The following is a 27,249-nucleotide window of genomic DNA, read 5'->3' on the forward strand; positions in this document are numbered from 1 at the left end:
CATACCTATCTTAAACTGCATCTAAACCTTTACTCTTTCTCAGTGCTGATATCTTTAAGCAGCAAGCCACTCGTTGATTGCTGCGTACGCGCTACCATTGTGCAGAAATGGCTCACAATGGCATGCATCTGCTCACACGATGCACGCTGCTTTACAGAACCCGGCAGTTAGCTCGCTTCTGCTTTGTTTTTTAAATCAAACCACATTGTTTTGTATTGTGGATGAGAAAAACTGTTACTATCATTTCTTATTTTCTCACTTGTTGAATGTCTTCAGACACTAAAGTTAAAACGTCTTCCGCTAATGGGCAAAAAGGAAATGTGGAATGAATACATGAACTGCAACTTTACCTTTTGGCATTAATCTGTGAAAAACATAATTCTAGAGTTGTTTTTATTGCGTCAGTCCTTTTTGCCAAATGCCAAATAAATGTCTTAATAATCATTAAGTATGGGCTCAGAGTGCAGTGTGGATTCCTTCCACATTTTATTGACATGGTCACTCTTACAGATCGACAACACTTAACTTATTATGCAGTTTATCACTTTTGTACTTCCCACACAGATTCTTTTGCAAATGTCTTTTTATTTTATTTGTTTGTTTTTTGTCTTTACGGCAATGTAAATGTATGAGTATGGCTCCAAATATGGTCTGTTGTTTTTTCTCCTCGGCATTTTGATGATGGTGGCAAATGACCCTGACCTAATATGGAGTGCTCATTAAGGCTATGTGGAGCTGTGGGATCAAAGTGGGGGGTGTGTGAGGGGGACAAGGCCCTGAGGTTAAGAGTCTAGTCACTTCCCTTTGAGCTGGCGAAAAATGCAGAGCAGGGTTGTACCTCTGTGGGCAGATATGTGTGTGTGTGTGTGTGACTGCGTAAGAGAGAGAGTTTGTGTTTTTTTCTGGGTAATACAGGGAGTTTTTTTTAAGGTGCCCCCCTAGTGAAAGGGAATGTGTTGAATGCTGGACTACTGTGTAAATAAAGCCTTTTAAAGGCCAACTTGGGCCAACGAAACCCAGGAGGCCAGGACAGAGCAATGCTCTCAAGCTGCAGAAAGCAGCGTTCCCCTCTTAATTACTTATGTTGAGGAAAACAACGATGACAAAAATCAAAAATCTGCACGGCTCGTCACCATCTGCAGAAGTTTCTCCAGATAAACCTGCATGACCCTAGAAACTAAGAGTGGGTGTGGCCTGATACAGAAATATGGCGACCCATCCTTAGTTTCTGAGGTCTTGCAGAATTCTACAGCTTTTTGAAGTCTTTATTTTAACTTAAGAATAGTCACAGCTACAGTTTTTTTTTCTGAATTTACTACTGTTAATGCATCTTCCATGCATAGCTTGATAAGTTTACCCAAGCTCTATCCGTCATACTAAATTTCATTAGTGTTTTTTTTGTGTGTGTGCAGATTAATTTACATGCTTGGAGGCAGAAACTTTTCATAGTATACTGTGGTCCTCTTATACGGCTGGACAATTTGCATCCATAGAAGTATTCTGCTTCCTTGACCAAAACGGGAGTTCTGCCAAGTGTCCTCATTCAGCCTTTTAAAATCTAAAACAGATTTTTTTTTTTTTAAAGTAATGTGCTTTAGATTAACGTTGACATAAATACTTAGACACCAGGGCATTTAGGGATTACGACAATATACAGCTGGTATTATACTGCTGAATGTTAAAAACGAAAAAAAAAAACAATTACTGGCTGGTAATGATCAGATGCACTTCCCTGTTTGTTAAAGAAGAGCCATAGGCTGTTGTTGGTAAATTTCACAAAGCATCTGTAGTCTGATACACCACAATTGTATGGGCAGAGAGGTTTACAGGAAGATTTCAGTCTTTAAGCTGCCAAACATCTTGTTTCTGTACAGCAAGCTCTTTTCTTTTTGCTGTCTACCCCCTGTATCTTTTCCTAAATGGGCCTCCGAGTTTCTCTTTTGAAACTTCCTGTTGCTCAAAAGTAAACAAGCTGTTGCTAAATGTACAACAAGGGGACACATTTAATCTTTTTAACAGACGAGGACAAAATGTTAGATAAGTTTCCCTTTCCACCTCAGTTGACATGGGGTCCATTTCTTTGTCAGCATCTAATTTTTCTTATCCACGGTCATACAGCACTGTGTCACACAGAAAGATTTGACATGTTCTCTTTTTTATAATTTCCAGTAAGATGATTTCCAGTAAGGTCGCTATAGGGCGCCAACTGACAGGCTTTAGACATGTCTTACATCTTTTTGATAGACATACTATTTCTGCCTGTAAGATTAAACAATGTCTAAATGTCGGGAAACTGCTTAAACAACAGCGATTTCAATGAAGAATAAGTGCACATAAAGTGCACATTTCATATTTTACAATACTAAAAGTGATGAAATGCAGTAAAGCACAATACTTTCCTCTTTTCCTGCAGATATGCATGACATCAACCAGATCTTGTCCAGTTGTTCAGTGTCAGTAGTCACTTCTTAGTCTTACATTAAGATTTACAGCCCTTGTTTTTGTTTAACATCTGTGGTGGAAAAAATAATAATGATTATCCAAGCACTGTTAAGGTGAAAAACAGTCAGGCAGGTTTATTGAACAGTTCTTGTACAAGAGAGAGCAAGACTTCAACACAGAGCACCTGTGTCAGAGTGTAGCTCTGACTTACAGTTTACGTACATGTCGTATTGTACCTGAACGCAGGAGAAGAAAACTTATGAGACCATGCGAGCTAACTTCTTCTTATCTTCTGATGAGCTGGACGGCCTTGTGGAGTTCACAAGCCAAAATGAACAATGAAATGCTGAATTGTTTGATTGGAAACATCTTATCTCTCTAGTGCCTGGGAAAGGGAGACCGGGTTTCACAAGTAACAAAAGAAATATTGTACTGGAAAAACCGGATGCATCTAATGCCTGGGAATGAATATCAAGTCTTACAAGTGATTTAAGCATGATGAGACACAAGCATAAGGCTAAATAGAATGTTCCATTACACATCTCACAGATCAGTCATTGTGATGACATTCATGGTGATGCACTTGATCCTAATCATTGCGCCGCACCAGAACAAGCAGCCTGCTGGTTTCTGCTGCAAAACTTAAACAGTGAACCAACACGGAAAAGATTGAACTGTTATCTATATATGCAGGATACAAGTCGGATATTCTGTTTTTATTTTGTTGTTTGAGTGCACTGGTCCTTAAAAGATTGGGCTTTCAGTGACATCAAAGCATTTCTATCCATTTCTATAGAGACTGCAGTGGAAGACAAGCTGCTTATAATCAGTGGGGAAGAAAAGAAAAGGAAAAATGAACGACTGTAAGTCAAAGTGGCTGAAAGGGGGGAAGATAAGGAAAAAGGAATCCTGCAGACCTCACAATAGCCTTATGGAGCAGCTGCCACTTTGGTAACGGAGCAGGTTATCCACAAATGGCAGGATTGGTTGTTTTTAATTCTAGTCCTACAAAATGCCGAGACGTCCTTCAACAAGACTCAGAACCCCATTCGTTCCCCCATCAATGGCACCTGTGCTGCTTTTGTTGCTTGAGAGTGTGTGAATGAAAGAATAAGAGACACATTGCAAAAGCACTTTGTTGAATCAGTGTAGGATTAAAAGCCTCGATACAAGAGCATACGATTTACCATTCTGTGGGTTTTGTGTTACGTTGGTAAACCTGGACATTTAATCCTTTCCTTTCAGATGTTAACGAATGTGAGGTCGATGAGGGCGGCTGTGAGGGGCACTGCTGCAACACCATTGGCAGCTTCTACTGCAAGTGTCCTGAAGGCAGCAAACTTGGCCCAGATGGCAAAGCCTGTCAAGGTAAGATGGACTGATAGGGATCTGGATGCTTCGCAAACACAAACAGGCTTTCTCTGACCAGCTGGATTTGATTGTTTTATGAATGAAGAAGTTTTTACGATGCAAATCTAAATACATTTAGTTTACTGTTTTGGTTCTGACCCAGTGCAAAATATCCATTGTGATTCGGACCATCCCATGCACTGAGGGGAGTTTGACTTCTACGAATCAATGCTTCAGCCATTACCGATTTTCATGAAACCGTATTTTTAATTTTTTTGCACACATTCAACAGAATTTTTATTGTTTTCCTCTCAACCACTTTGTGGTGGTCCTCCCTCCTGCTTCTTAAGTCGTAAGCTGTTTCACTCATGAACACAGGATATTTTCAGGAGAAAGAGCAGACAGTTTGGTTCCTACTCCCCGAGGAGTAGCGAGGAGCATGCAGAAAGTGGCATACAGGTCAGCGGAAAGGGCAAACTCTCACCAACACACACACATGCTCAATCACACAGTGGCAGCAAGTGCTCCAGAATATTTGGTGACACGTGTCTCACCCACAGATGTTCTTGAGGCTTTAGAAGGGGGCTGGGTGGGAACTCTTTACAAGAAGTCCCGAACAAATGTTGCATGACTTTTGCATGTTAACATGTCACACTGCTCCAGGCTTGCGTGATGAAAATTTCGCCACCCACCTGCGAGAGTCCAATGGGTCCCTCCACAACAGCCAAAATATTTAAGAATATATTCAACAGACTTTTTGCGTGGATTACGCATGTGCCTGGATCAATCTCTTTTCAGAAAAACAACATACCAGACTAAGAAGATGAGGAGCAGATTAGCTTCAAAACAGCAGCAAAAGCTGTATGTCTGAGACCTTATATTGCCAAGTCCCAATCAGTATATCCATGCAGAGAAGGAAAACATGAATTATTTCGATGCTACATCATAAGTACACTGAATAATTAGGTTTTAAAGTTACACGAGGCAATGACTATTCATAATGAATGTTATAATTTTGCATTAGGGTTTGATAAAGTATCATTCAATTGAGTATCTTTTTTTTACTCCCACTTTTTCATCCTTCCTGTCTTTCTGTTTTTAATTGTGTGTCACATCAAAGTTGCGTTCTGGAAAAATCACATAATGAGACTTTCTGCTGCAGTCATTCACATGACCCATGCCTTGCAAATCTGTTGAGAGTCTTCTATGAACCGCTCAGAGCGGACAACAGCGGACCCCACGGTTGCTTCAGCTGCTTTACTACAGCTCCTGCTTGAAATATGCTTAGACGACTGTTTTATGCATGCGCAGTGAATCAATTTGCCATTGAGCGGAAATGTTTACTACATAAAGTGCATTCGATACAATTTGTTCACACATTTGAATTATTTCATTCTTGTTTTTTAATTATTCTATTTGCATGTTTTGGGCATTTTGTTTGCATATTTTGAAGTAAACCGGTACTATAAAAAACCTGTCTGTTCTCCAGGGCTAAAACATTTATCATCCTATGTGATTTCTGTCAGATCATATGCTTTCACCCTCTCTCTGTTTTGTCTAACAAAAATATGCACAACTACTACTGGGAACTAAGGCCTGTGTGTCACAGGTGTGAACAAGTATCCTTGACCTTTAACCTTTTGAAAAGGATGTAGTCAATCTGTAATAATTTCAAATCCTGAGAGATTACTGGATAACTGGAGGAGTCCAGCAGAAGCAGATCCATCATCTGAAGAGTTCTTTTATAGGCTTTTGTGTGAATTGTATGTGTGGTCGTATTTATGGGAAAATGCCTTGTTTACACCAGTAAGAAAAAGTTACAGATGATTGTAAATTTTTTTTCTAGTTTTTATCAAGGAAACTGACAGATTAGTGTGTCCACTGACTTTGACAATTTTCTGTCCCTTTAAAATGACAAATGAAAGCACACAAATTTAGAATTTTGCTACCAAACCCCATTGCCTCCAGTTTTCTTAAATCGTATTTTCAGTTCTTTTAACATTCAGACCAACTGTTTCCCTTTTGAGCCTCTAAAGCAGTGCTTCCACAGATTCAGTCTGTCATTAGTCTGCTTGTAGGTGCTGGCTCAGCCGTCCAGCTCAGAGCCAGACGGTGTCACACGATACCATTCAGATCTTATGCCCCCTGACCTCCGACACCGCCGCCACCACTCCCGGCCCTGCTCCCACACACTCCACTTTATTCTCCAGTGAAAAGGTGCCATTGTGTCTCTCCCTCTGAAATCCTTTCACATAAGGAGACCAATAAGTACATTAACCTTGACAAATCTCCCTCTGTTTTTGCTCTTTTGCATGAGAGAAATCCTCAACAAAAGCTTCCTGGATGTTCAAAAGTACTAATACTCCTGCTTCACGGGCACAAATATCACAGGCTGCTGAATAGTATTTCAACATCATGCAGATGTTCAAATAAACTATGCAAACAAAAATGTTTCCTTTAAGCTGACCAAACTCTGATAGCGCTCCTCTTGGTAGCTCCTTCTACGTGACACGAAATGATTAAAGCATTCTTAAGATACTTTTAGAGATACCCGTTCCCATGGATCTGAATTCATGCAAAAATGAACGCACACAAAACAATTTGTAATTTATTAGTAATAGATGCACTCCTTGGAAATTTTGAAGAATCTAAACAATCAAATAAATTGTGCCAGATGTTCTTAAAAATCAAAAATTTGATACTGCAACACTTTTCTGCCTTGCACACAACAACACTGTCATTGCTAAAGTGAGTTGAAAAGTCAGAGATGAAAACCAGGAGGATGTTCAGCGGATATATGTTGCCCAGATGTGTAGTTATGTCTTATTGTCCTTGAATGGATTGTTCTGGTATGTTGTCTTCACAGTTTGCTTCTGCTCTCTGTGGAAAAGCCATGTGGACCATCTATTGAGGAAGTGTGCAGGAAACAAATTGGTTCCATGCGTAGTGCACAAACAGCATTATAAGCCATTCATCATTCACCCCAAAGAGGCTTTACATGTCCAAGAGCAGTCAACATGCAGGTTTAGTGTGGAATTTTGCTCCTGAAGCAAGTGGTAGATCAATGTTTTGCAGTGTTTGCCATACTGCTGACAAAATATACAGAAACATTGATAAAGGCTTTCTGTTTTTTTTCTTCATTGTTAAAATATGTACGAAACTGGGGACAGCCGTTCGTTTTAGCATAGTTTTCTCACAGCATTGTCAATCCATCATTGTTTGGCAAAGCTCCAGTTTTTAAGTTAAAAAAATGGCCAAAGCTTAGGGGCTGTTTATGTGTGTTTCTGATTTTGCAATATTCACAACCAGCATGCTTGTAAATGAAATCAGAGACGGGAAAAGTCTGTTAAGGTGCGACAAGTGACAAGTGGGATCTGTAATGACTCCTCTGGCAGGGATTTTTATGCCAGCCATATAGCCAGGCTCTGTGAATGAATAGTTTTCCTTGTGAAATTCTATCTATGCACGTTGTTCATACAAATAAATAAAATGCCAATTCTTATTCTGTTTGTGGTCAGATATAAACGAATGTGAGGAATTTAATGGAGGATGCCAGCAAACATGTGTTAACACACCGGGGTCTTATCACTGTGAGTGCAGCGAAGGTTTTCGCATGCACACTGATGGTCGGACCTGCATTGGTAAGTACTACTATTAGATAGATCCATGAAGTTTTGTTTCTGTAGATAGACTAAACTGACTATTAAAGGGAATAGTTTGACAGTTTGTGTGTATTGGCTTTCTCGCTAACAATCAGACTGTTGATGCAACACATAATCTATCCCTCCATATTTTCTTTAAGAAGCTACAGTCACAAACCATAAAATAAAACTTCTACCTGCACCTTTGGTGGCCAGTGGTTGACATGTGAAACCAGCAACTTTCTGAGCTTGCTTGTGGAGACAAATAAACAGCAAAACATGCTGATACAAACATCCTTACAAACTGCCAGGGTCAGTGGTATTTAGTTGGGTTTTTTCCATGTTTTCTCCCTGTGTTTGGGCTCCTTTACCCACTAGGAAACTGTATATCTGCTCCCCTGAGGTTTCTTCTTCGTGGATAAGAAAGACGGCTCTCTCCACCTTTGCATTGACTGTTGTGGGTTAAATAACATCACCGTTAAAAACAACGATCCTTTACCTCTGCTCAACTCAGTTTTTGAAATACTCTGTGGGCCCCAAATATTCACCAAGTTGGACTTACGAAACTGTTACCATCTGGTCTGTATTTGCGATAGAAATGAATGGAAAACTGTTTTCAACACTCCACTGGGCCACTTTGAGTATTTAGTGATGCCTTTCAGTCTAACCAATGCACCTGCTGTGCCCCAGGCACTCATTAACGACATCCTCTTGATGACATTCTCACTTTCTCACGTAACCAAGAAGAACACACCTTGCGCGTACAACAGGTTCTTAAACAAGTTTTTGTCAAAGCTGGAAGTTCCACGTAGATCCTGCCAGTTTCCTCGGCTACATCATTCAGCAGGGCAAGATTAAAGTAGATCCTGAAAGGTTAAAGCAGTTGTAGAGTGGCCTACACCAACTATAAGAAAACAGTTACAAAGGTTCTTGGGCTTCTCTAACTTTTACTGTTGTTTCAGCCAGGACTACAGTAGCATTGCTGCTCACTTCATCCTTCTCCTTCCAACGGACCACTGAAGCGAAACATGCTTTTAATGAACTCGAGTCACATTCTGTTACAGCCCCCATTCTTACTTAAGCTGACCCCTCTAAGGAGTTTATTGTTCAGGTGGATGCCTCTGATGTTGGAGTTTGTGCTGTTTTCACTCAGCATTCTGATCAGGATCAAAAGCTTCATGCCTGTGCCTTTTTCTTGTGACAGTTGAATCCTACTGTACAGAATTATGACGTGGGCAAGCAAGAGTTACTGGCCATCAAACATGCCCTGGAGGAATGGTGACATTGAAGGCACTAAGTATCCATCTATTGTCTGGACAGATCATAAGAATTGATCTTATCTAGGGACAGCCAAAGAGACTTATTTCTCGCCAAGCCTTTCTGACCTGTTTTTTGGGAGGTTTGATTTCACCATCTCTTACCAATCTGACTCATGAAACCTCAAACCTATCAATCTGCTTCTTCTGAACCCTCCAAGCCTGATGCTCCAAGTCTGAATCCTCCAAGCCTGATGCTATCCTTCCTCCCTCCTGTATTATCACCTCCCTTACGTGGGAAGTCAAGGTCAAGATCAAACAGACACAGCAGGATTAGCCAGATCCTGGTAATGTACTGCCTGGTTATACGTACCTTCTTCTATGAGATCAAAAGTATTATAGTGGGGACACTCTATTTGGCTCACCTGTCATCCTGGTTGTTAACCATACTTTGACATTTCTACAGAAATCCTTTTTCTGGCCCCCTATGGTGGCGAGCACACATTGCTTTGTGCTGGCTTGTACAGAATGTTACTGTGCAAAGGCATCCTACCAGCCAAGCTATGGTAAGCTCCACATTCCCAGTTGCCTCTTGTCACATATTGCCACTGGACTTGTTACTGGTCTCCCCTCATCATAAAGCAAAACAGTAACATTGACTATTGTTGACTGCTTCTCAAAGGCCGCCCGCTTCATAGGTCTTCCTAAGTAAGTCCACTGCTACACAAAGCACTGACCTATTGACCAGGTTTCAGGAATTCCTGGTTGAAAGTCAGTGATAGAGGACCCCAATTCACTTCTCAAGTTTAACAGTCCTTTTGTAAGGCCCTTGGCACAACAGTTCTTCTGGTTTTCATCCACAAACTAATGGCCAGACTGAAAGAATTAACCAAGAATTGGAATCAGCCTTTCGTTATGTTACAGGAGCTAACCAAAGCACCTGGAGTGAATTCCTTTCCTGGATTGAGTATGCTCACGATTCACTCATCAGCCCTGCCACCGGAAATCACCCTTCGAGTGCTCTTTAGGTTACCAACCCCCATTGTTTCAGTCAATAGAACATGACCTTGCTGTACCCTCTGTTCAGAGCCACTTTAATCGCTGCCATAAGGGTTGGATGTGCTGTGCTGCCCTTTTGAGAGCCAGTGAGAATTCATGTGAATATGCTGACCAGGCCCCCCATCTACTGCCCTGGGCAACATGTTTGGTTGTCATCCCACAATATTTCCCTTTGCACGGAGTCAAAGAAACTCTCTTGCTTTATTTGTCCTTTTAAGATTGAAAGACTTACAACTCACAACTGTTTGCCTTAAGTTATAGCGCACAATGAGGGTACACTGTACCTTTCATGTTTCCTAGAGTTAGCCCGTTGTTTTCGCTCCAATATTTAAACCAACAACTGACCTGTCATAAGCCTCCTTTCCGGAGAAATACCTGCCATCCTCTTCCTGTTCTGCCATCTGTTCACAAATTCAAGAGTTCCTTTGCAAATAAATCACCCATCATTTTACTCACCTTTCTCCCTCAGTCTTTGGTGGATCCCACCTGTATACAAAACCCTAACACCAACGAGTTTCAAAACATATTGAACTTGCATACATGAGAACAGTATGGACGTATCTAAACTGTGGATGCTTTAAATCAGTCAGAAATTCTTTAACATTTTTTTTTCCAATAGGTAACTTCCTCGAACCTTTGCTGTTCTTCAGTATATAAATATTAACAGAGTTCGAGCTTTAGGACTGCAATAAAAACATGCACATCTGAAATGTTGTGTTCAAGGCTGACAGTTAGCTCACATATGGAGCAAACATGTGGTCTCTGTTGGTTCCCTGGAGACTTGCCTCACAAACTCTTTGTTACTTCCACCAAGGGCTTTATGTAGATGTTGCCAGTTGTTTGTTTATCTGTTTATAAGCGGATCTTTGACTCAAAAACTTATTTATGGGTTTAGAAGGATCATTCTTTTATTGGGGTCAAGATCAGGATCCAGGTTTTTTTCTACTTATTTTATTTATTCAGGTCTGGTGGAGCTATGCAGTCTTCGACTGCTCTTAATTTTTGTGGTTACATCCAGTCAAAGAGAATGCAGGGAAGAATATATCGTAGTTTAAATATCATATTAGAATATTTTAATACATGCTATAATACTCATAGGAATGGAAGTGCTAAGCCTTGTTGTATTTACAGAGAAATTCTGATATGATTTAAAAGGTGAATCAGGTAATTATGTAGATTCGTACATTTTTAAGCAACAATATATCTGTCGGCAATTAGGGGATTTTTTACTCTCTGAAAACATGCACTCCTCTGTTGCCTATGGTCTATATGTTTCTTAATGTCATTTGCCTGCTGCAGCTTTGTATTCAAGTATGGAACCAGATGAATGGTTAATTGTACCTGCTGAAGTCATCAGTGTTAAAAACCAGTCGTACTTTCAGTTTTACAGCCGGTCTGTGTCATCGTGTCTGGGGTGAGAGTGCCCAGAGGGAATATGGCTAATATTCATATTTGGCACATCATTAAGTCACAGGAGCAACAGGATGGAAATGTCATTAGAAAGTAATCAGGGGTACCCACTGGAACTGCACTGGATATCTTTTTCCAGTTCTCAGCTTTAACCCAAGCGTTTTCCATTATTATACTGCTGCAGAGTTTGAGGTGTGAAGCCGTATTTGATAGCCAACAAATTCAGTCTATCTGTCATCCTCTCTGAGTTAAAGTTTTACAACCATTAAAGCTGAAACTAGACCGGGGCATCTAAGTTGATGGGCTTTGTGCTTATTTACCATCTGTGCCTCTGTGTTTGTTTTGCCTCAAAGCTGTGAATTCTTGCTCTGTGCTGAACGGTGGATGTGAGCACAAGTGTGTGGACATGGGCAACAATCACTACAAGTGTGTGTGCCGGAAGAACTACCAGCTGAAGAGAGATGGGAGGCACTGTGAATGTAAGTAATCTTGTCAATAAATGTTCTAAAATGCACAAGAAGACAAACAGCAGAAAAGTATATCTACACCTCTACTGTAGTTTGTCTTTCCAAGGTGCTTCCACTGCTGTGATCTGAACCAAAGTGCAGTGCAAATAAAGTTTTTTTTTGCTTCTTTTAATTGTAGGAATAGTAGGAATTGTAGGAAATGTGTATCTGTTGTCTTCTGTGCGTTAGTGAGGGACCTCTGTAAGGAGAGGAATGGAGGCTGCGCCCAGCTGTGCATTTCAGAAGGCGACCGAGTTCACTGCAGCTGCCGCCCTGGTTTTTTATTGGCCAGAGATCGCAAAAACTGTGAAGGTGAGCATCATGTATCTCTCTCACACTCTTTTTTTTTAACATACATATACTGTATGTGCACAAAAACTACTGTCAAAAATGTAAAGTAGTGGTTCTGTACCAGCTTACATGCTACATCCTTTATGTGTGTAAAGGTCAGCACATCAAAAGTGAGCTTCATAACAACAGGATGATGCAAGTGTGAGACGTTATTTATTTCAGTGCTATAGCCCCTCTTTTGTACTGGAAAATATCTCCTTTTCAGGGATATACACACAAAGCAATCTAAAAATGGGCTCCCGACCCTTTGTGCTGACTCTGTAAATCATTCAATAAATGGAAAAGCATAAGAATCACTGCACAGCTATAACACGGATGGGTTTTCTCCAGTTGGAAAGCAAATCTGGCCCACATCAGACCTGAATCAGGTTGAGACTCAGGGTAGGAAACTGTCCCATAATCCATTTTACTTGCTTTTCTTCTATCCCACCTGCAGAAGATAAGTAACCTGAGCCCTGACAAAGATCTTCTTTGGAATGAAGTGCTTTTTTTGTTTGTTTTTTTCATCATTTGCACACACTTTTGCACACCATTTTCAAGGTGGTAGCCGTTTGTAATATTTTCTATTAGTTAAACAATATGTAGTTATATTTCTTAATAAGAAATCCAGCTCCAGTGATTGGATGTTTTATCTTTTCATTTACATATAGCAACTTCTATGTAAGCTGAAGCTGCCTTAAATATTTGTAACTGTGAGTGTGCGGACACAAAGATTCACACAGTGAATTTGAGATGTATGTCTGAACATTTTGTGTTCATGCATATTTGTGCATTGATGCAGCATGACATCCATCTGCTCTTGCTTTTTGGCCAAGAGGGTCAGGATTCTTCATTTAAGGGAATGATATGAGTGCAAGAAGACATGTATCAGTGTGTGGAAAAGGTTCTGGACCATCAATTTGTGTCTAAATGACACCAAGACACACTGTGCTGTGTATTTTGTAACTCAGGGAGGCAGATAAATCTTTTCAACAATTTGTTTCTGTTTATGTATTTTATCATTTTTGAACAAGCACCTCTGCATGATTTCTTATCTGTGTCCCATAGACATCGATGAGTGCATTACCAGCCTTGCCAAGTGTTCCCATGGTTGTGTCAACATGCTGGGTTCTTTTAGCTGTGTGTGTCATCCAGGTTTCGAACTTGGTGCTGATGGCAAGCAGTGCTACCGTGAGTATAAACAGTATCCATCTAATCCTCCTTGAAGGACATTCAAAAACGTTTTTTGGATATTTTCTGCGAAGGTGATCCCAAACTCCTTCAGTAATGTTGAGTAACGTCTGGGCTCTGGGGAAGATTTTTTTTTTTGCCAGACACTTCTTCTTTTGTCTTCCAATTGATGAGTTGACTCAAACTATTTTAATGACACACAGTACACCGCCACGTTTTTGCCTAACAGCTCATTGGGACCCACTTTGCTGAATCAAAGATGCTATTTAAAAAAAGTCTCACTGCTTAGTTGCCTGTTGTGTAGACACAACACTGGTGCACCCCTTAAATGAACTGCTTTGAATGATTTATATTCAGTATTTTTATTCCACTGGACTGGAATGAAAACAAGTGAGGCAATGTCTCAAGGATAATTTTGAAAGACCTTCAGAAATCCTGGAGAACTATTGCCACTGAAAAATATCACACAAAAGTATGGCTCTTTGTAGGCAAATCAATACCAAAAAAGCCCGTGCCTAACCCTCTACTTATCAACGAAGAGGAAATTGGACAAATTAAACAACAGCTTGGTTCTTTCTCTCTTGCAGGTTTTACTAGTTAGCTTTATTTAGTTTAAATGAGAACGACTATTTCACTTCAGTCTAACCAGGGTGTACATCCCTGTTACTTGATTTATTATTGTTACATTGTGATGGAAAAAGATTTCCTTTTCACCGCACAGTAACATAAGAGCTCCTGAGCCAGTGAGTTAGTGATTTAACAGCTTGAACCTATTACTTAACTTTTGATATTACATCAAAGTTGCAATGCAGCACATTGAATTTATATATGTGAAATTGACAAATAAAATTGATTGGGCTCGATCTCATTCTGAGTAATATGATAGACCTCTGTTGTCCTTTGAATCTTTAATGTAAGGGTCAGAAACCTCTGAAAGTCCAGAATTTATGCTGACTCCATATGTGCACCTTGTTCGCTTTCTACTAAACAGGCAGTAATTTGTATTCACATATTGTTCATAATTGTATTCCTCCTCTTCTCTCAGCAGCCAGAGTCCTCACAACTGTTTTCTGGGTCATCATCATGGACTGGATTATTTGCTGCTTAAAGGCTACAAAAGCATTAGATAAAGAGATTATTCTACAGCACATGGAGCTCATACTTTAAATCTCTTAAAGATTTAGTCTATTTTTTCCCTTGTCAAGCGACATTTGATAAGCATTCTGTGAAATCGCATTTTACACTCATCATCTCTTTCTTTACTTTGAAATTTCATGAATGTGAGTTGAAAAGAACTTGTGAGGTTGCCATCTAACCATCTGGAACAGGGGAACTCATTCAGGTGATAGCATCTGTCTTATCTAATGCAATCCTGATGATGCGCAGCCATAAGTGTAGAACATATTCAATATGTTCACACTGAAAAGAAAACTATCTTTGTGACTGGAACATCCAACTGTTAAAGGGCCCACCGGGAATACCCTATAAACTCAAGATTAGCCACTTTTGGCTATGATAATGGTCTACCATTGGGGCCACTGAATCAGCAGCTTTAAGTTGTTCAGAGATACATATTTATGAGCTGGCTGATTGTACCATTTCACTTGCAGCTCCAACACTGGAGGACAGCCTCCTCCTCAGTAACAGAGTTAAAATCTCTACTAATATCACCCTTGGGAAAATCAGATTTTTAGTTGTTAGTTTAATTGCTTAATTGATTAGAATTTCATTATTTGTAAACATTTTTTTGTTGTTGTTTTATACTGTTTTCATCTATTTTTCTACCTTCCGATCTGTTTCTGTGCAGCACTTTGGTTAATGTTTGTTGTTTTTAAATGTACTATATAGATGAATTGAATTGCCTGACCTGACTCTCATCTCTAGGCATTGAGATGGAGATCGTGAATAGCTGTGAGAAGAACAACGGAGGTTGCTCTCATCATTGTGAACACACCACCAACGGCCCCCTCTGCTCTTGCAACCATGGCTACCAGCTGGACCAAGACAGGAAGACCTGTGTAGGTGAGAGCTTCTCTGTCTGTAAACCATACTGCGTAGTTTTTTTTTAAAAAATGATTTCTTCTCCAATTTTATTTACATTAGCTTTCAAACTCTCAGCTTTTTTCATTCTGGTTAACACTTCAACACCTTCTTCTTTCCTCAGATAGCAATGAGTGTGTCAATGAGGAGTCCTGCTGCAGCCACTTCTGTAGAAACTATCCAGGCGGCTACGAGTGTAGCTGCCCAGCTGGCCACAGACTAAACCCAGACGGCTGTGGCTGTGATGGTAAGAGCGCTGGATTGTTAGCAGATTATCTAACTGATCCTTTTTAGTGTTCTCTGTGTTGTGGTACAGCTGTGCTGCACACAAATTCCCAATGCACATCTGCTAGCTCACTGCTCTGAAATTAGGCCTTTCAAGGCCACTTCATAGCAGAAGATGGAAAACAGAACATTTTCCTTAGGAAGAAACAAACTTTGCGCAGTCTGGTACAACTAGTGCCACGAGAATGGAAGATGTTGAATGAAATTCCGATCCTGTGACCAAAAGTATTGCCTTCATCTTACAAAAGACACCTGAGCTCACTGCAGCACAACCTGTATGATATTAAACTTGTGCGAGGCAAATTGTGTTAAACGTGCATCTCGTGGGAATGCTGTGCCTGAGTTGTGACATGTGCTTTGTTCCCATTTTCTTCCATTAGACATTGATGAGTGTCTGTCCGAGACGTCGGGCTGTGAACATTACTGTGTAAACACCCTGGGAACATATGAGTGCTTTTGTCGGCTGGGCTTCCGCCTGGATCAGGACCAGCACTCCTGCATCTGTGAGCACCACTTGTATTGAAGCAATTATACTGCTCAGCAAACAGTGATTTGCCTCATTTCACAGCAAGCAGAAATGAGGCAAGTCAGAGTTTCAAATGGATGTAGCGTCATTTTTTAAACTTTGTACTGGGTGTGTTTGTTTAGCTCTGTACGAGAGAGAACTAGAAGAGGATGAGGAGGAAGAGGAAGAGGAGACGGAGGCTGACAGATTACCAGATCTGCTGTTCCGCAAGGCTCCTCAGCTCCTGCAGTACACAGCAGCCCTGCGCTCCCATTATAGCATTGATGATGATGGCCATCATAGAAGTGACAGTGAGGAAGAGTTAGAGATCCAGAGAGAGCGCAGAGGAGAGCTGAGAATGGACAGCCACATAGGTACAATAAAAATCATGAATGATGACACTGCTGTGTGTGCCTGCTCAAAAAGATACTATTTTATTGTTTTTCTTGGAATTCTTCAAACCAGGAAACTTGTTCTGAGTTTACCATTTACTTTTTAGTGTGTCTTGATGGCTCCTTTGGGGTTGACTGCAGTGTGAGCTGTGAGGACTGTGCCAATGGAGTGTGTAGTGACAGCAGAGACCGATGTGACTGTTCACCTGGCTGGACAGGGATCATCTGTAATGAGAGTAAGTATAGGTAATAACTGTGGGCTGACTGTGACAAATACAACTCTTAACACTGTTAAGATAGTGTTTCAAGTGTGTTCTGTAAATACTTTTTTACATTTTGAGAAATACACTTATTGACATTCTTGCTGACAACTGGATAAAGGCTGGCTCTCATGTTTATTAGTTAAATATAAACTAGAGTCAGCAAACCATTTATTATTAGCTTGTATGACTTGTAACAGAGGAAAAACAGCTATTTTGGCTCCATCCATTACATTTATATCATTCTTATCACAGCAAACTTGCATAGGGAAGTGGTTTGTTCACAATATATTTTCTTCCAAAGTTATTTTTTAAAATTTTTTTTATATTACTTTGTATCATATTCTTATGTGCATCGAACCATGTATAAAAACCTGTTGGCTCCTCTGTATGTGGCTGGATGGTTTATGGGCTCCAGGGCATAAAGGAATCAATATATTTGCTGCTGGACTGTAGCCAACACCCATAGCAAGACCACAGCCCGAGGCCAAGGATGTCCACTGGTGGGTTAGAGAGAGAGAGATTCTATTATTCCAATGCAGCTCCGTGATTAATGTGGGTCTTTGGCCTGGAAGAGAGGGCCACATGGGAGTGCAAGTCCATTAGAAGCAATCTGTCACTTTTAGAAACTCACTCAAGAGGTTGCAGTGCTCAGATGCACACCCTGAAGGTGACTGGTCCAGACATCACTGTGGACTGATTTAAAGAGGCTGCAACAGGCCACAACATATTGGTTTGTTAAGAAAAAAAAGCCACACCACTGTGGTCTCTGACTTCACCTGACCTGATCTGTATCCTTATGGCTGGCAGCTGTCGATCAAGAGGAAGAGTGGTCATCTGCTAATTGAGAGGTCAGCTGTTGGATCCTTGGTTTCCCACTGACCATACGTTGATGTTGGCCACAAGATATAACACTTAAGTCTTTGCATGGATAGCAAACTATGATAATCAAGGAAGAAGAATCATCCCCTACATTATGGTTCAGCTCCTTCCTTTGTGTTCCATTTAATTATATTTTACATTTTACAAACACTATGTAGTTAATTTTAAACTATCTTGCTTTGGAAGGATATTAAATGGTGTGAGGAACATGTGCTGTGGATTTTAAGCATATTGCTTACTTATTGGAATGTTGCATTTAAGTACATCCTAAACAGCCAGCTGGTTCATGTCAGAATTACAAACAAGGCCAATGAGATTAGAACAGTCAATTGAGCATATACCACAGGGGAATAGAGAATGGATGGTGAAACCCTCGCCTTGGCTGCATTTATTTCCTCTGTTGTGTTTGACATCAGAGAAGTTCCCACAGTTCCATAGGATAATAGTGCATCTGTTAAAGAGTTAATTTTCCACCTTGTGTCTCCCCAGCTTGTCCGCAGGGGAGCTATGGGCAGGCCTGTAACAGTGTGTGCCGCTGTCAGAATGGAGGCTCATGTGACCCTGTGACTGGGAAGTGTTTGTGTCCTCTTGGGGTACAAGGCCTGCTCTGCGAAGATGGTTTGTCAGTGCACACTCCAACAGGCACACAAACACACCCACATGCACGCACAGCGTGTGTGTACACATTCAAATGCAAACACCTGGTTCTTGGTTGCTTGTCACATCTCAGCAGCCTCATTTGACTTTGTGGTTAACCATCAAGAGTGTTTTTATCCACCACAGTTGTTTGATTGAGTACTTTTAGCAGGGCCAAGAAGATCATCTCAAAGTATAGACATAAATGAATACAGAAAAAAATAACGTTTTTGTTTGATCTTACTTTTTTACATGGGACATAAAATGATAAAAAGACTTTTTGGAAATAAACACCAGTATTATGTTCCCAAATAGTAGTGACAGGGTCAACAAAAGATATAAAAGTAGTTAAAAAGAAACAGATTGTAAAACATGAATGCCGTGTCTTTATTGGACCATCTGGCTTGCTATCAGCACACATTATAGTATGGGGACGCATTACTGTACAATGCATGGGAAATTTGCACGGTTGTGAAAGAACTATTATTGCTGCTAAGATGTTTGTACATCTGTTGGAAAAACATATGTTGGTATACAGAACAATTTTTTTTTTGAGTGAAGGTCTTACTTATTTCAGCAATGTAGTGCCAACACCAATGAATGCCCTGAACTGTTGAGCGGTTGAAAGCCTCAATGAGAAAACATTCCACATCGTAAATGAAAAAACCCAGTTCCTGAACACTTGCACAATGTTGTTAAACAAAGGAATGATGCAAAACACACTCCTGTCCCAACTGTTTGGAAATTTGTTACTTGCTTTAAAATTAGAATTGCTCGGAGTTGTTGTATTTTCAATTAAAGTTTGGACCTACATGATTTGCAAGCCTTTTCATTGATTTTATCTTAATATTTCAGTGTTACAACTTTTTTGGAAAAAGTTATTCAAGTTGGGTTTGAATTTAAAGAGGCATGGATCTTACCCAAAGGCATGACAAGGCTGTTTTGCTCACAGGCTGCCGGAGAGGTTTTTTCGGGAGCAACTGTAGAAGAAAATGCAACTGCCCCAACAATGGACCCTGCCACCGTTTGTATGGAGCCTGCCTTTGCTCTCCAGGGCTATATGGGCGTTTTTGCCATTTGGGTGAGTAAAAAATTCAAGAAAACAAATAGCAAACTAGTGATATTAATGATTATGAGGAGAAAAATATTACTAACTCTGCATGATTACAAGTTTAATTGCATTAGTAACAAAATGTAATACATTTAAAGTTATTTGGGACAGTGAAAGTAAAATGTAATTTTATGTAATTGGTAAAATGACTGTTCCTATTCCCCGGGATAACATCTACATACACAGTAGATAATAATGTGATCGTGTAAATATGATCTGGTTGGCAAATCAAATCAAATTTTTTAATACTTCAAACTATTATGACCAGATTTTGATATAAAGTACATTTTGTACATGTTTTAGATAAAATGCATCCACAGCCCCTTGTCTCCTTTTGATATGATTACTCCGATGCATCGCTCGCTGTACTTAACCGTTTGGATGGTGGCACCAGGTGAGAGGGGAGCTCTCTCGGTAGCCAGTAGCCCTCCAGTTTTCCTTCAATAAGGTGGACCGCCAAAGCGAACTCGTCATTGTCCAGCATACCGTCCCCATCAACGTCAGACAGCCTCCAGATATGAGCAAGCACAGAATTGGGCAACAAAGTGGATGTCATCCACTGTTTGACCTTGGTGCCGCTGAGTTTGCCATCATGTGGACTTAGGTTGTAGAAAATCTCATCGTATTTAGGCTTGTATTTCTCCACAATCCACTCATCAAAATCCGCATCGCTGCTTTCTTCATCTTTTGGGAGGTCCTTGAATGGATCTTTGCCGAAATGCTCACGTCTGAATGTTCCCAAAAATTCTCCATCCAAGACGCTGGGCAGAGATTTCTTCATCTGTTCTTGTTGTTGGAGCAAGGGCACCAGTTTGGCTATGTCATTGGTGAGCAATTTATCCAAGGAGGCCATTAGACTTGACTTCAGTGTCTTGAACTTTGAGAAGTCTTGACCCAAAAGTTTTTCCTGAAAACGGATGCAATTATATGAGACTCACTTAACATGTTACTATGAATAAGAATATTAAATATGGAATATTTAAATATTTTTTACACAGCACTTAAAGCTTTTGGACCTGCATCTTGGTGCAGTCAGGGAAGTCACCCGCAGGGACTCGGTGTTGTTGTTGGATCTTGGTAAAAATGACAGGAAGCTGGTAGATCAGATTGTGCTTCTTGCTTTCTTTGCAAAAAATTGTTGGCATCTCCTGCTTTAGATAGCTGATAATGTGTGCATGAGCCTAACAGGGGAACAAATCAGACAAAAAAAGGATCACAAGTACAGCAGTTGGATTTGTGAATATATACTGAAAGCATCTGGATCGTTTACCCTCACTAAGCGTGCCCTCTTCACCAGATCATTTAGCTTGCGCACTGCAGCATTGCGAGGCAGGTTTCTTATGTCAGCCAGCAGATCCTCCTCCTCCAGCTCTATCAGGTGGTATTGGTCACACATCTGCCTCGGCTCTGACCAGAACGATCCGATGTAGACCCGCAAGATCTCAGGGGTTCGAAATACTTTCCCCAGTGACCACATGAGGGCGCCATACACTCTCATGAGCTGCTGGGAGTCCACCCTGTCAGCTTTGTTGAGAACCACACGCAACTTGTCCTCATGGCCGCACAGAGCCCCAAAGGCCCGGGTGAGCTCATCAGAGAACTCCAGTTTATGTGAATCAAACAGCAGGATGATCCGATCCACACGCTCTGCAAACCAGCGCAGCACTGTTGGGAAGTCATAGCCTGTGGATAAGAAACCAAAACATAGGGTTTTCATTAGCGCTGTGAGAAATGGGGAAAGCCACGTAGGCTCCAGGCATAGAGGAATATGTAACACTTCCCAGTGACCCTCACTGGATTCAGGCCACTTCAGCTACACCCATAGAAAAATGCTTTCATAAAACAAATGCTGCACAGACAGTTCCTGCCTGTCTCCTCCCAGTTCAATGTTATATTACTTCTTCTGCTGTGCTCCTGATTTCAAGAGGGAATTATGTTGGGATGATTATTACTGCTTTATTGCATCTACTCTGACTCCTCTCCCTTAGGATTTTAAACACCCCTGACAGCAGCAAGGCAGTCCAACATTAACAGTCTAAGACTGATTATCTTAAAGCAAAGACCTACTGATTCCTTCAGACATTGAAAAGCAATGCAGAAACCATTCAATCTCACCTCGACTTAGTTTTCTTTTAGCAGCAGTTAAGATGCCTGGTGTGTCGATTATACTGATACTCTCAAGAAGTTGATTTGGCATCTGGACACATTGAAACCTTCAAAGAAAAAAAAAAGATGCTTAAGTGCAATTCATTGCAGTCCCATTTTATAAAAATCTGCCTTTCTGTAATATCTATTCTGCATATCATGGGCACGTACTTTAGAATACATCTGAATAAAAGGGATTAGAGAGTTCCAACACCAATCCCCTCCCCAAAAAATTCTGTATTAAATGTGTTTCAAAACATATATGATATGAAAGACAGTAGACCGTAGAATATGAAAAATTTCCACAATTTTACGTTGCTATCTGCAAAAAAACCACATCCTCAATTTTTTGCCCATCTTCACTTCAAAGAGACATTGCTTCTTTAAGGTGCTCTCTTTATGTCCAGTCACATTAGTGACCTCTTTCCAATTAGTTGCAACATGTTCCTCCACCAGTTTCTTTTTAGTACTTAACCATTTCAACGTTTCGCTACCCCATCTCAACTTTTTTGAGTTGAGTTGCTGCCATCAAATTTAAATTTCAAGATAGATAAAATATCTCACTTTCAGCAGTTGATAAGTTTCATCATATATGTTTATACGCACATATATGTTCTATTGTTGAAAAGAGTATTTATGAGATTTGCACATCTGTTTTTAGTTACATTTTACACAGCATCCCAACTTCTTTGGAATTTGGGTTGTTTTTTCCTGAAGACGAAAACATAGCAGATTTACCTGCTCCTTCCCTGCTTACCTCACAGTCTTTCTCTATGTTTGCCTGATGATTTTCCTCACCTGTTCAGAAATGAATTCCCAAAAGGGTCTAAGTTGCGAAAGGGCTTTTTTGGATCCATTGTAAGGGCATTCCCAGGTATGATTTGTTCATCCTCTCCATACATGAGGGCAGTGAAGCAATCGGTGGTTGGCTCTGGTCCCACTCTGCTACCAGCAAAATCTTGCTCTATGAGATACCTGAGAATACACATGGTACAAACCACCTCTACCATCGCCCCTCTTTTTAACTTTAACTGCTTAATACATGCAATACACAATGTATCTGTACACATTTTAAATGCCAAGAATTGTGACTCTTACCGGATAAAAGTCGTCTTTCCTGTTGAGTACTGACCCATCACCAGCACCATTGGTTTGTTGTCAAAATCTGCATCCTCATAGCTCGGTGAATGAAAGTGATGGAAAGAATAGTATTTTTCTATTGGCAGCAACCTCTTGTAATAAAGATTTTTCAGCTCCTCTGTCACCATGTTGACGTCCCCCAATGTTTTAGGGGTGCTCCTAAACCTCCGAAAGGACATGGTGTGGAAGTTTTGCTGTTGGCTTTTCAGTGTGGAAGCTGCTCAGGCTTCAAAGACCAAACTGTCGGATGGAAGAATGTGCACAAGGAATATTATCAGATTCTCACAGCTGTCTGCTCCATCCTGCAGCGGGACGTTGAGAGGGTGGATAGGGTGTAACCAGAGCTTGCAGCTGCACCTAACATAAAAACCAGTGTCGAGTGGGACAGGGTGGAGTGCAGTTCAGTGTTTGTTGTGAAGTAGGGACAATCTTGGCTGGATTCATCCGCAATGATTGGGGATGTGGCTGTGTTGCAGCTTTAAAAATCATGTGCACGCCTTAAAATCTATCAATTCATGTTGCTATGTATGAGATGACGTTGGAAGAAAAGTAAACACAAGGATTGCAAACAATTCAAATGTTACTTTTAATCATTTTCTGAGGTCACATTTTGGAGGAAAATGATAGCACAAATACCTGATGAATGATGCTGTGAAGTTGAGTAAATCGGGTAAAACTAGCAGCAGTGATCATGTGACTTAGATTGGCAGAAACCAGAGGTTTTAATAACACATGTGCTTGTTATGCTCAATTCTAAAGTGTAATTTGATAGCCAAGAGGATTTCCTTTCAGCATATTTTCTCACTTACCACCTAAACTTAAACAAACAAAAATTTCCAAGATGATTTCTTTTCTTGGCTTAACCTAGAAAAATAAATAGCTAAAGTTTTTACATTTCAGCAATGCTGTAAGTTGTGCAACTTGCTATACAACAGTATAAAACTAGAGCATATTTTCGATATGATAACACACAAACGAGCAACCTTTGTCATACATCAGCTTACTTCATGCCTTTTTTTCCCCTGCTTTTAAACTAATCACGTCCATCCCTCAGCTTGTCCTCGGTGGGCTTATGGAGCCGGCTGTTCCAAGGAATGCGACTGCATTCGAGAACATTCTGCTGGCTGTGACCCCAAAACAGGGAGCTGTTTCTGCAAGGCTGCATACCACGGTCTGCTGTGTGAGAAAGGTAGAAGTGCCTGACAAACTTACATGTACATTTTATCTACACTGTAAACATTTTCAGGTGCGCTGCACAGCTAGCCCTACTTGGCTAAAGGTTGATTTAGAGGCAACGTTTCTGTGCTGACAGTTTCAGACATTGGAGGTGCCACGTTTATTACCTGTTGTGGTAATTACAGTTGTGTCAACCACTGAGGGGAAAAGCACAGGGAGCTGTTTCCTTAAACCTTTGTTCTGATATAATGGTCTAAATGAAGTGAAATTACAAGATTCTCTATTTGACAAACCTCTGCAAAATGTTGTGTTTTCTGTCATGTTAATCCTCCCCATGTCCCAATGAAGAATGTGATCCAGGCTTTTTTGGTGCTGGCTGTGAGCAGCCATGTGACTGTCCAGGTGGAGGGTCATGTGACCCCAGGACTGGAGAGTGCAGTCAGCAATGTCCTGCAGGCTTCCATGGAGCTCAGTGTCAGCTGGGTGAGATAAAACTGCTTCAATACATTGTTAAGGGCACATTCTTACAAACACAACTACTTATAAAAGCTGATGTTTGGCCAAGTTACTTCAGGTCTAATCTATACTGTAGAGTTTCATATATGATATAATTTATTGTTTTTCAACTGTTTCAAACACATGTTATTGATGTATGACATCCTGCAAAAAAAACTTGTGTGGTCATAACTTTTCCACTGAAATATACAGGTGTCTGTAGTTTCTAAAATGTTCTACCCTCACAGCATTTTTTATTTTTCAATATAAATCTTTCTTCTTTCTTCTATTCATATTGTGCAACTTTTGATGGATTGTATGGATTTAGTTGGTGAAACAAAGATTGCTTTCTCTTGAATTCACCTGGTCAGTGCAGGTGTTCTTGTTATTATAAACTGCACAGCCACAAATATAAAGCTTCCTGCACAACAGGGTGTCCTCTGGCTGTTTACCCTGCTGATTGATGAAAAGTTGAACCCTCTGTGCTGTGCTCTAAGGTGATGCTGAATATCGGTCCTCTGGTAAAACCTTCTCTCTGTTTCTGTGTAGTGGACTTAGATAACACAGTAGAGTTACAGTATGTCAGTATGTATGCAAAATATAGGTCTGGACCTGTTAAGTTTGTCAAAGACAAATAAAGAGTAACTTACGTTTTCTGGGTTGTGCTCAGCTCAAGTTGCAGGTCAGGTCATGACAGGGCCCATTTACTTTAGTTACTGCTCCCGAAGCTATCGGCAGAAGCTGTATAAATACATTTCTACAAAGCCTCTGTTGTGCAGTTCTCTTTCTTAACCACTTTTTTTCAGTCAAGTGTAGTCCCATCTCATGTTTTTTTTCTTATGCTACGCCACGACTTCTCTATCTCTGTTTTTAATTTCTCTGGGTTTTTCTGTCACTAGCATGTCAAGCTGGAAGCTATGGCGAGAACTGTCATCTGACCTGTGACTGCCAAGGAGCTCCTTGTGATCCCATAACTGGACAGTGCATCTGTCCTGCTGGGAAGACAGGAAACTCATGCCAGGAAGGTATTTATTTTGTTATGCTGTCATTTCATGAGAAGTTTTAGTGAGAGCACAATTCCCCAAGGTCCAGTTTGAACTCAGTGACATTAAAAGCTTGCCATTTCTTTACCTCATTGGAAAACCATGTTGTTTGTGCTTTTTGTGCTTCTCTATTTCAAACCAACTAGCAGCTTGATATTTGTCTTGTAGTTTAACTTGTGCAGTGAGAACTCGCCCCCTTTTCATACGTTTCTCCCCCAAAGTTATTTAGGCATAAGTGGCTTTACGACTTTGCAGTGAGAAAAACAAACATAAGTGTCTTACTGCTCAAATAATGTGAAAGATGTTTGATGCTTTCCAGACTGCCCTGATGGATTCTGGGGGTTAAAGTGTCAGTCTTCCTGTCCTAACTGTGAGAATGGCGGCACCTGCAAAAAGCAAACCGGTCTGTGCAACTGCAAGCCAGGCTTCACAGGAAACTTCTGCCAAAAAGGTTAGTTTGCATGAATTCTTTTTGATGAAAAAGACGTAGCCCAAAATCATGCCCAACCAGTGTTCCAAATTCCCAGTAAAGCTGCTCTCATTCACATATTTTTGTTTATTTGTCAAATGGCATCGGAAGTTGTGGCTGAAAATCAGCCAATTAAGAATCAAGTGTCAAGGTTGCTTAAAGCATTCCCAGACTGTCATTCTGCTCTAATGTAATCGTGATTTTAGTTAGGCCACGTCATCTGACAAAATAATCATTTACATAATTGAAAGGCATCTGCGTGGAGAATTCGACTCCACGTACATGTGCGAATATTTCCTACAGACAAAGTTAGAAACAGCAGAATGTCATAAACATTTTCTCACACAGCCTACTGTGTAGCAGCACATACTGAAGTCAATGACTCGATTCTGCTCCTTTCTGCTCCTGACAAGGACAGTGGTATTAAATGGCCAAGTCTTACTCTTTGCTGCAGTTGCTAAGTTTGTAAAATATTTCTCAAAACAAAATTCAATTATTTGAAAGTTATTCAAGCTGAACGTTCCAAAGGCTGAAATCAAAACATACTGTCATTTTTCACTCTCAATTTCATGCTGGCAATATATGTTAAAAAAGTTGGCGACAAAAGACTGGAAAGTTAGTGTAATGCAGCAAAACACCCCACTAATTAACTAAATGTGACATGGAATGTCTCAAAGCTAAATGGGTTATTAGGAAATGTATCAGTAACATAAGTGGGTAAAAAAGGCTGCTTCTGTGAAAGTATGGGGATACATTAGTGCAAATGGAATGGATTCCTTTTTGGAGTTATGCATTAATTAAGTAAATTAAGTAAGGTTTCAGTGAGCTACATTTTTGGATTCTGTTTGTATTTAAATTGTACACAGTCTCAGATTTTTGTGGAATTGGGACTGTATTGGTTTGGTGAATTTGATTCAACCTAAAAAGGAGAAAGTTTTCTGATATATGACCTGTCGTACGTAGGATGTCCTGCAGGTTACTATGGACCGGGCTGTCTAACACGCTGTTCTTGCCACCCTGATGTCAGTTGTGACCCACAGAACGGACTCTGCCTCTGTCCTCCTGGCAGAAGAGGCCATGATTGTGCAACATGTGAGAACTCCTTTGGCAGAAAAACAGAAAAAAATGACAATTTCACAGAGAAGAAGAGGAAATAAATGATGTTGCATATCAAAATTTTCTCCCTAATTTTCACCTTCATGTGTGTTGCAGCATGTGGGCCTGGTTTCTGGGGCCAAGGCTGCATCACCAGATGCAAGTGCCAGAACCACTCTCTTGGCTGTGACCCTGTCAGCGGTCAGTGTGTCTGTGAGGCAGGCTACACCGGACACCACTGTGATAACAGTAAGTTTATTTTTGAACTGTAATATCAGGCTCTCCAAATACATGTTTTAGTGAATGCTGCCACCCTGGGGTGACTGTAGATATAGCATCTTTTGAATTCATTTATGATAACAAAGATATTTTTCTGGATATTTAATTTTA

General features: G+C 40.4%; 2 protein-coding genes across 2 annotated transcripts in view; one reads left to right on the top strand and one right to left on the bottom strand.

Moving 5' to 3' along the window:
- Nucleotides 1-27,249, top strand: part of egfem1 (EGF-like and EMI domain containing 1) — a 59,441-nt gene that overhangs the window by 16,557 nt on the left and 15,635 nt on the right. The window contains exons 5-22 of the mRNA XM_072392680.1: nucleotides 3,688-3,810; nucleotides 7,311-7,433; nucleotides 11,512-11,637; nucleotides 11,854-11,976; nucleotides 13,063-13,185; nucleotides 15,070-15,207; nucleotides 15,350-15,472; nucleotides 15,891-16,013; nucleotides 16,159-16,389; nucleotides 16,515-16,643; nucleotides 18,039-18,167; nucleotides 19,138-19,266; nucleotides 23,636-23,770; nucleotides 24,106-24,240; nucleotides 25,152-25,277; nucleotides 25,615-25,746; nucleotides 26,728-26,856; nucleotides 26,977-27,108. Of these exons, the coding sequence (XP_072248781.1) occupies nucleotides 3,688-3,810; nucleotides 7,311-7,433; nucleotides 11,512-11,637; nucleotides 11,854-11,976; nucleotides 13,063-13,185; nucleotides 15,070-15,207; nucleotides 15,350-15,472; nucleotides 15,891-16,013; nucleotides 16,159-16,389; nucleotides 16,515-16,643; nucleotides 18,039-18,167; nucleotides 19,138-19,266; nucleotides 23,636-23,770; nucleotides 24,106-24,240; nucleotides 25,152-25,277; nucleotides 25,615-25,746; nucleotides 26,728-26,856; nucleotides 26,977-27,108 (2,409 nt within the window). The remainder of the gene's footprint in view (nucleotides 1-3,687; nucleotides 3,811-7,310; nucleotides 7,434-11,511; nucleotides 11,638-11,853; nucleotides 11,977-13,062; nucleotides 13,186-15,069; nucleotides 15,208-15,349; nucleotides 15,473-15,890; nucleotides 16,014-16,158; nucleotides 16,390-16,514; nucleotides 16,644-18,038; nucleotides 18,168-19,137; nucleotides 19,267-23,635; nucleotides 23,771-24,105; nucleotides 24,241-25,151; nucleotides 25,278-25,614; nucleotides 25,747-26,727; nucleotides 26,857-26,976; nucleotides 27,109-27,249) is intronic.
- Nucleotides 19,343-22,893, bottom strand: LOC140314471 (EH domain-containing protein 2-like). The gene is made up of 6 exons (XM_072392681.1): nucleotides 22,540-22,893; nucleotides 22,240-22,416; nucleotides 21,412-21,509; nucleotides 20,567-20,979; nucleotides 20,313-20,477; nucleotides 19,343-20,203 (listed from the first exon to the last, which is right to left on the bottom strand). Exons 1-6 carry the CDS (start codon nucleotides 22,758-22,760, stop codon nucleotides 19,640-19,642), a joined length of 1,638 nt encoding a protein of 545 aa, XP_072248782.1. The 5' UTR covers nucleotides 22,761-22,893; the 3' UTR covers nucleotides 19,343-19,639.

This window comes from Leuresthes tenuis, unplaced genomic scaffold (genome assembly GCF_036924035.1).
Source record: "Leuresthes tenuis unplaced genomic scaffold, fLeuTen1.0.hap1 SCAF_9, whole genome shotgun sequence".
In the NCBI taxonomy this organism is placed as follows: Eukaryota; Metazoa; Chordata; class Actinopteri; order Atheriniformes; family Atherinopsidae; genus Leuresthes; species Leuresthes tenuis.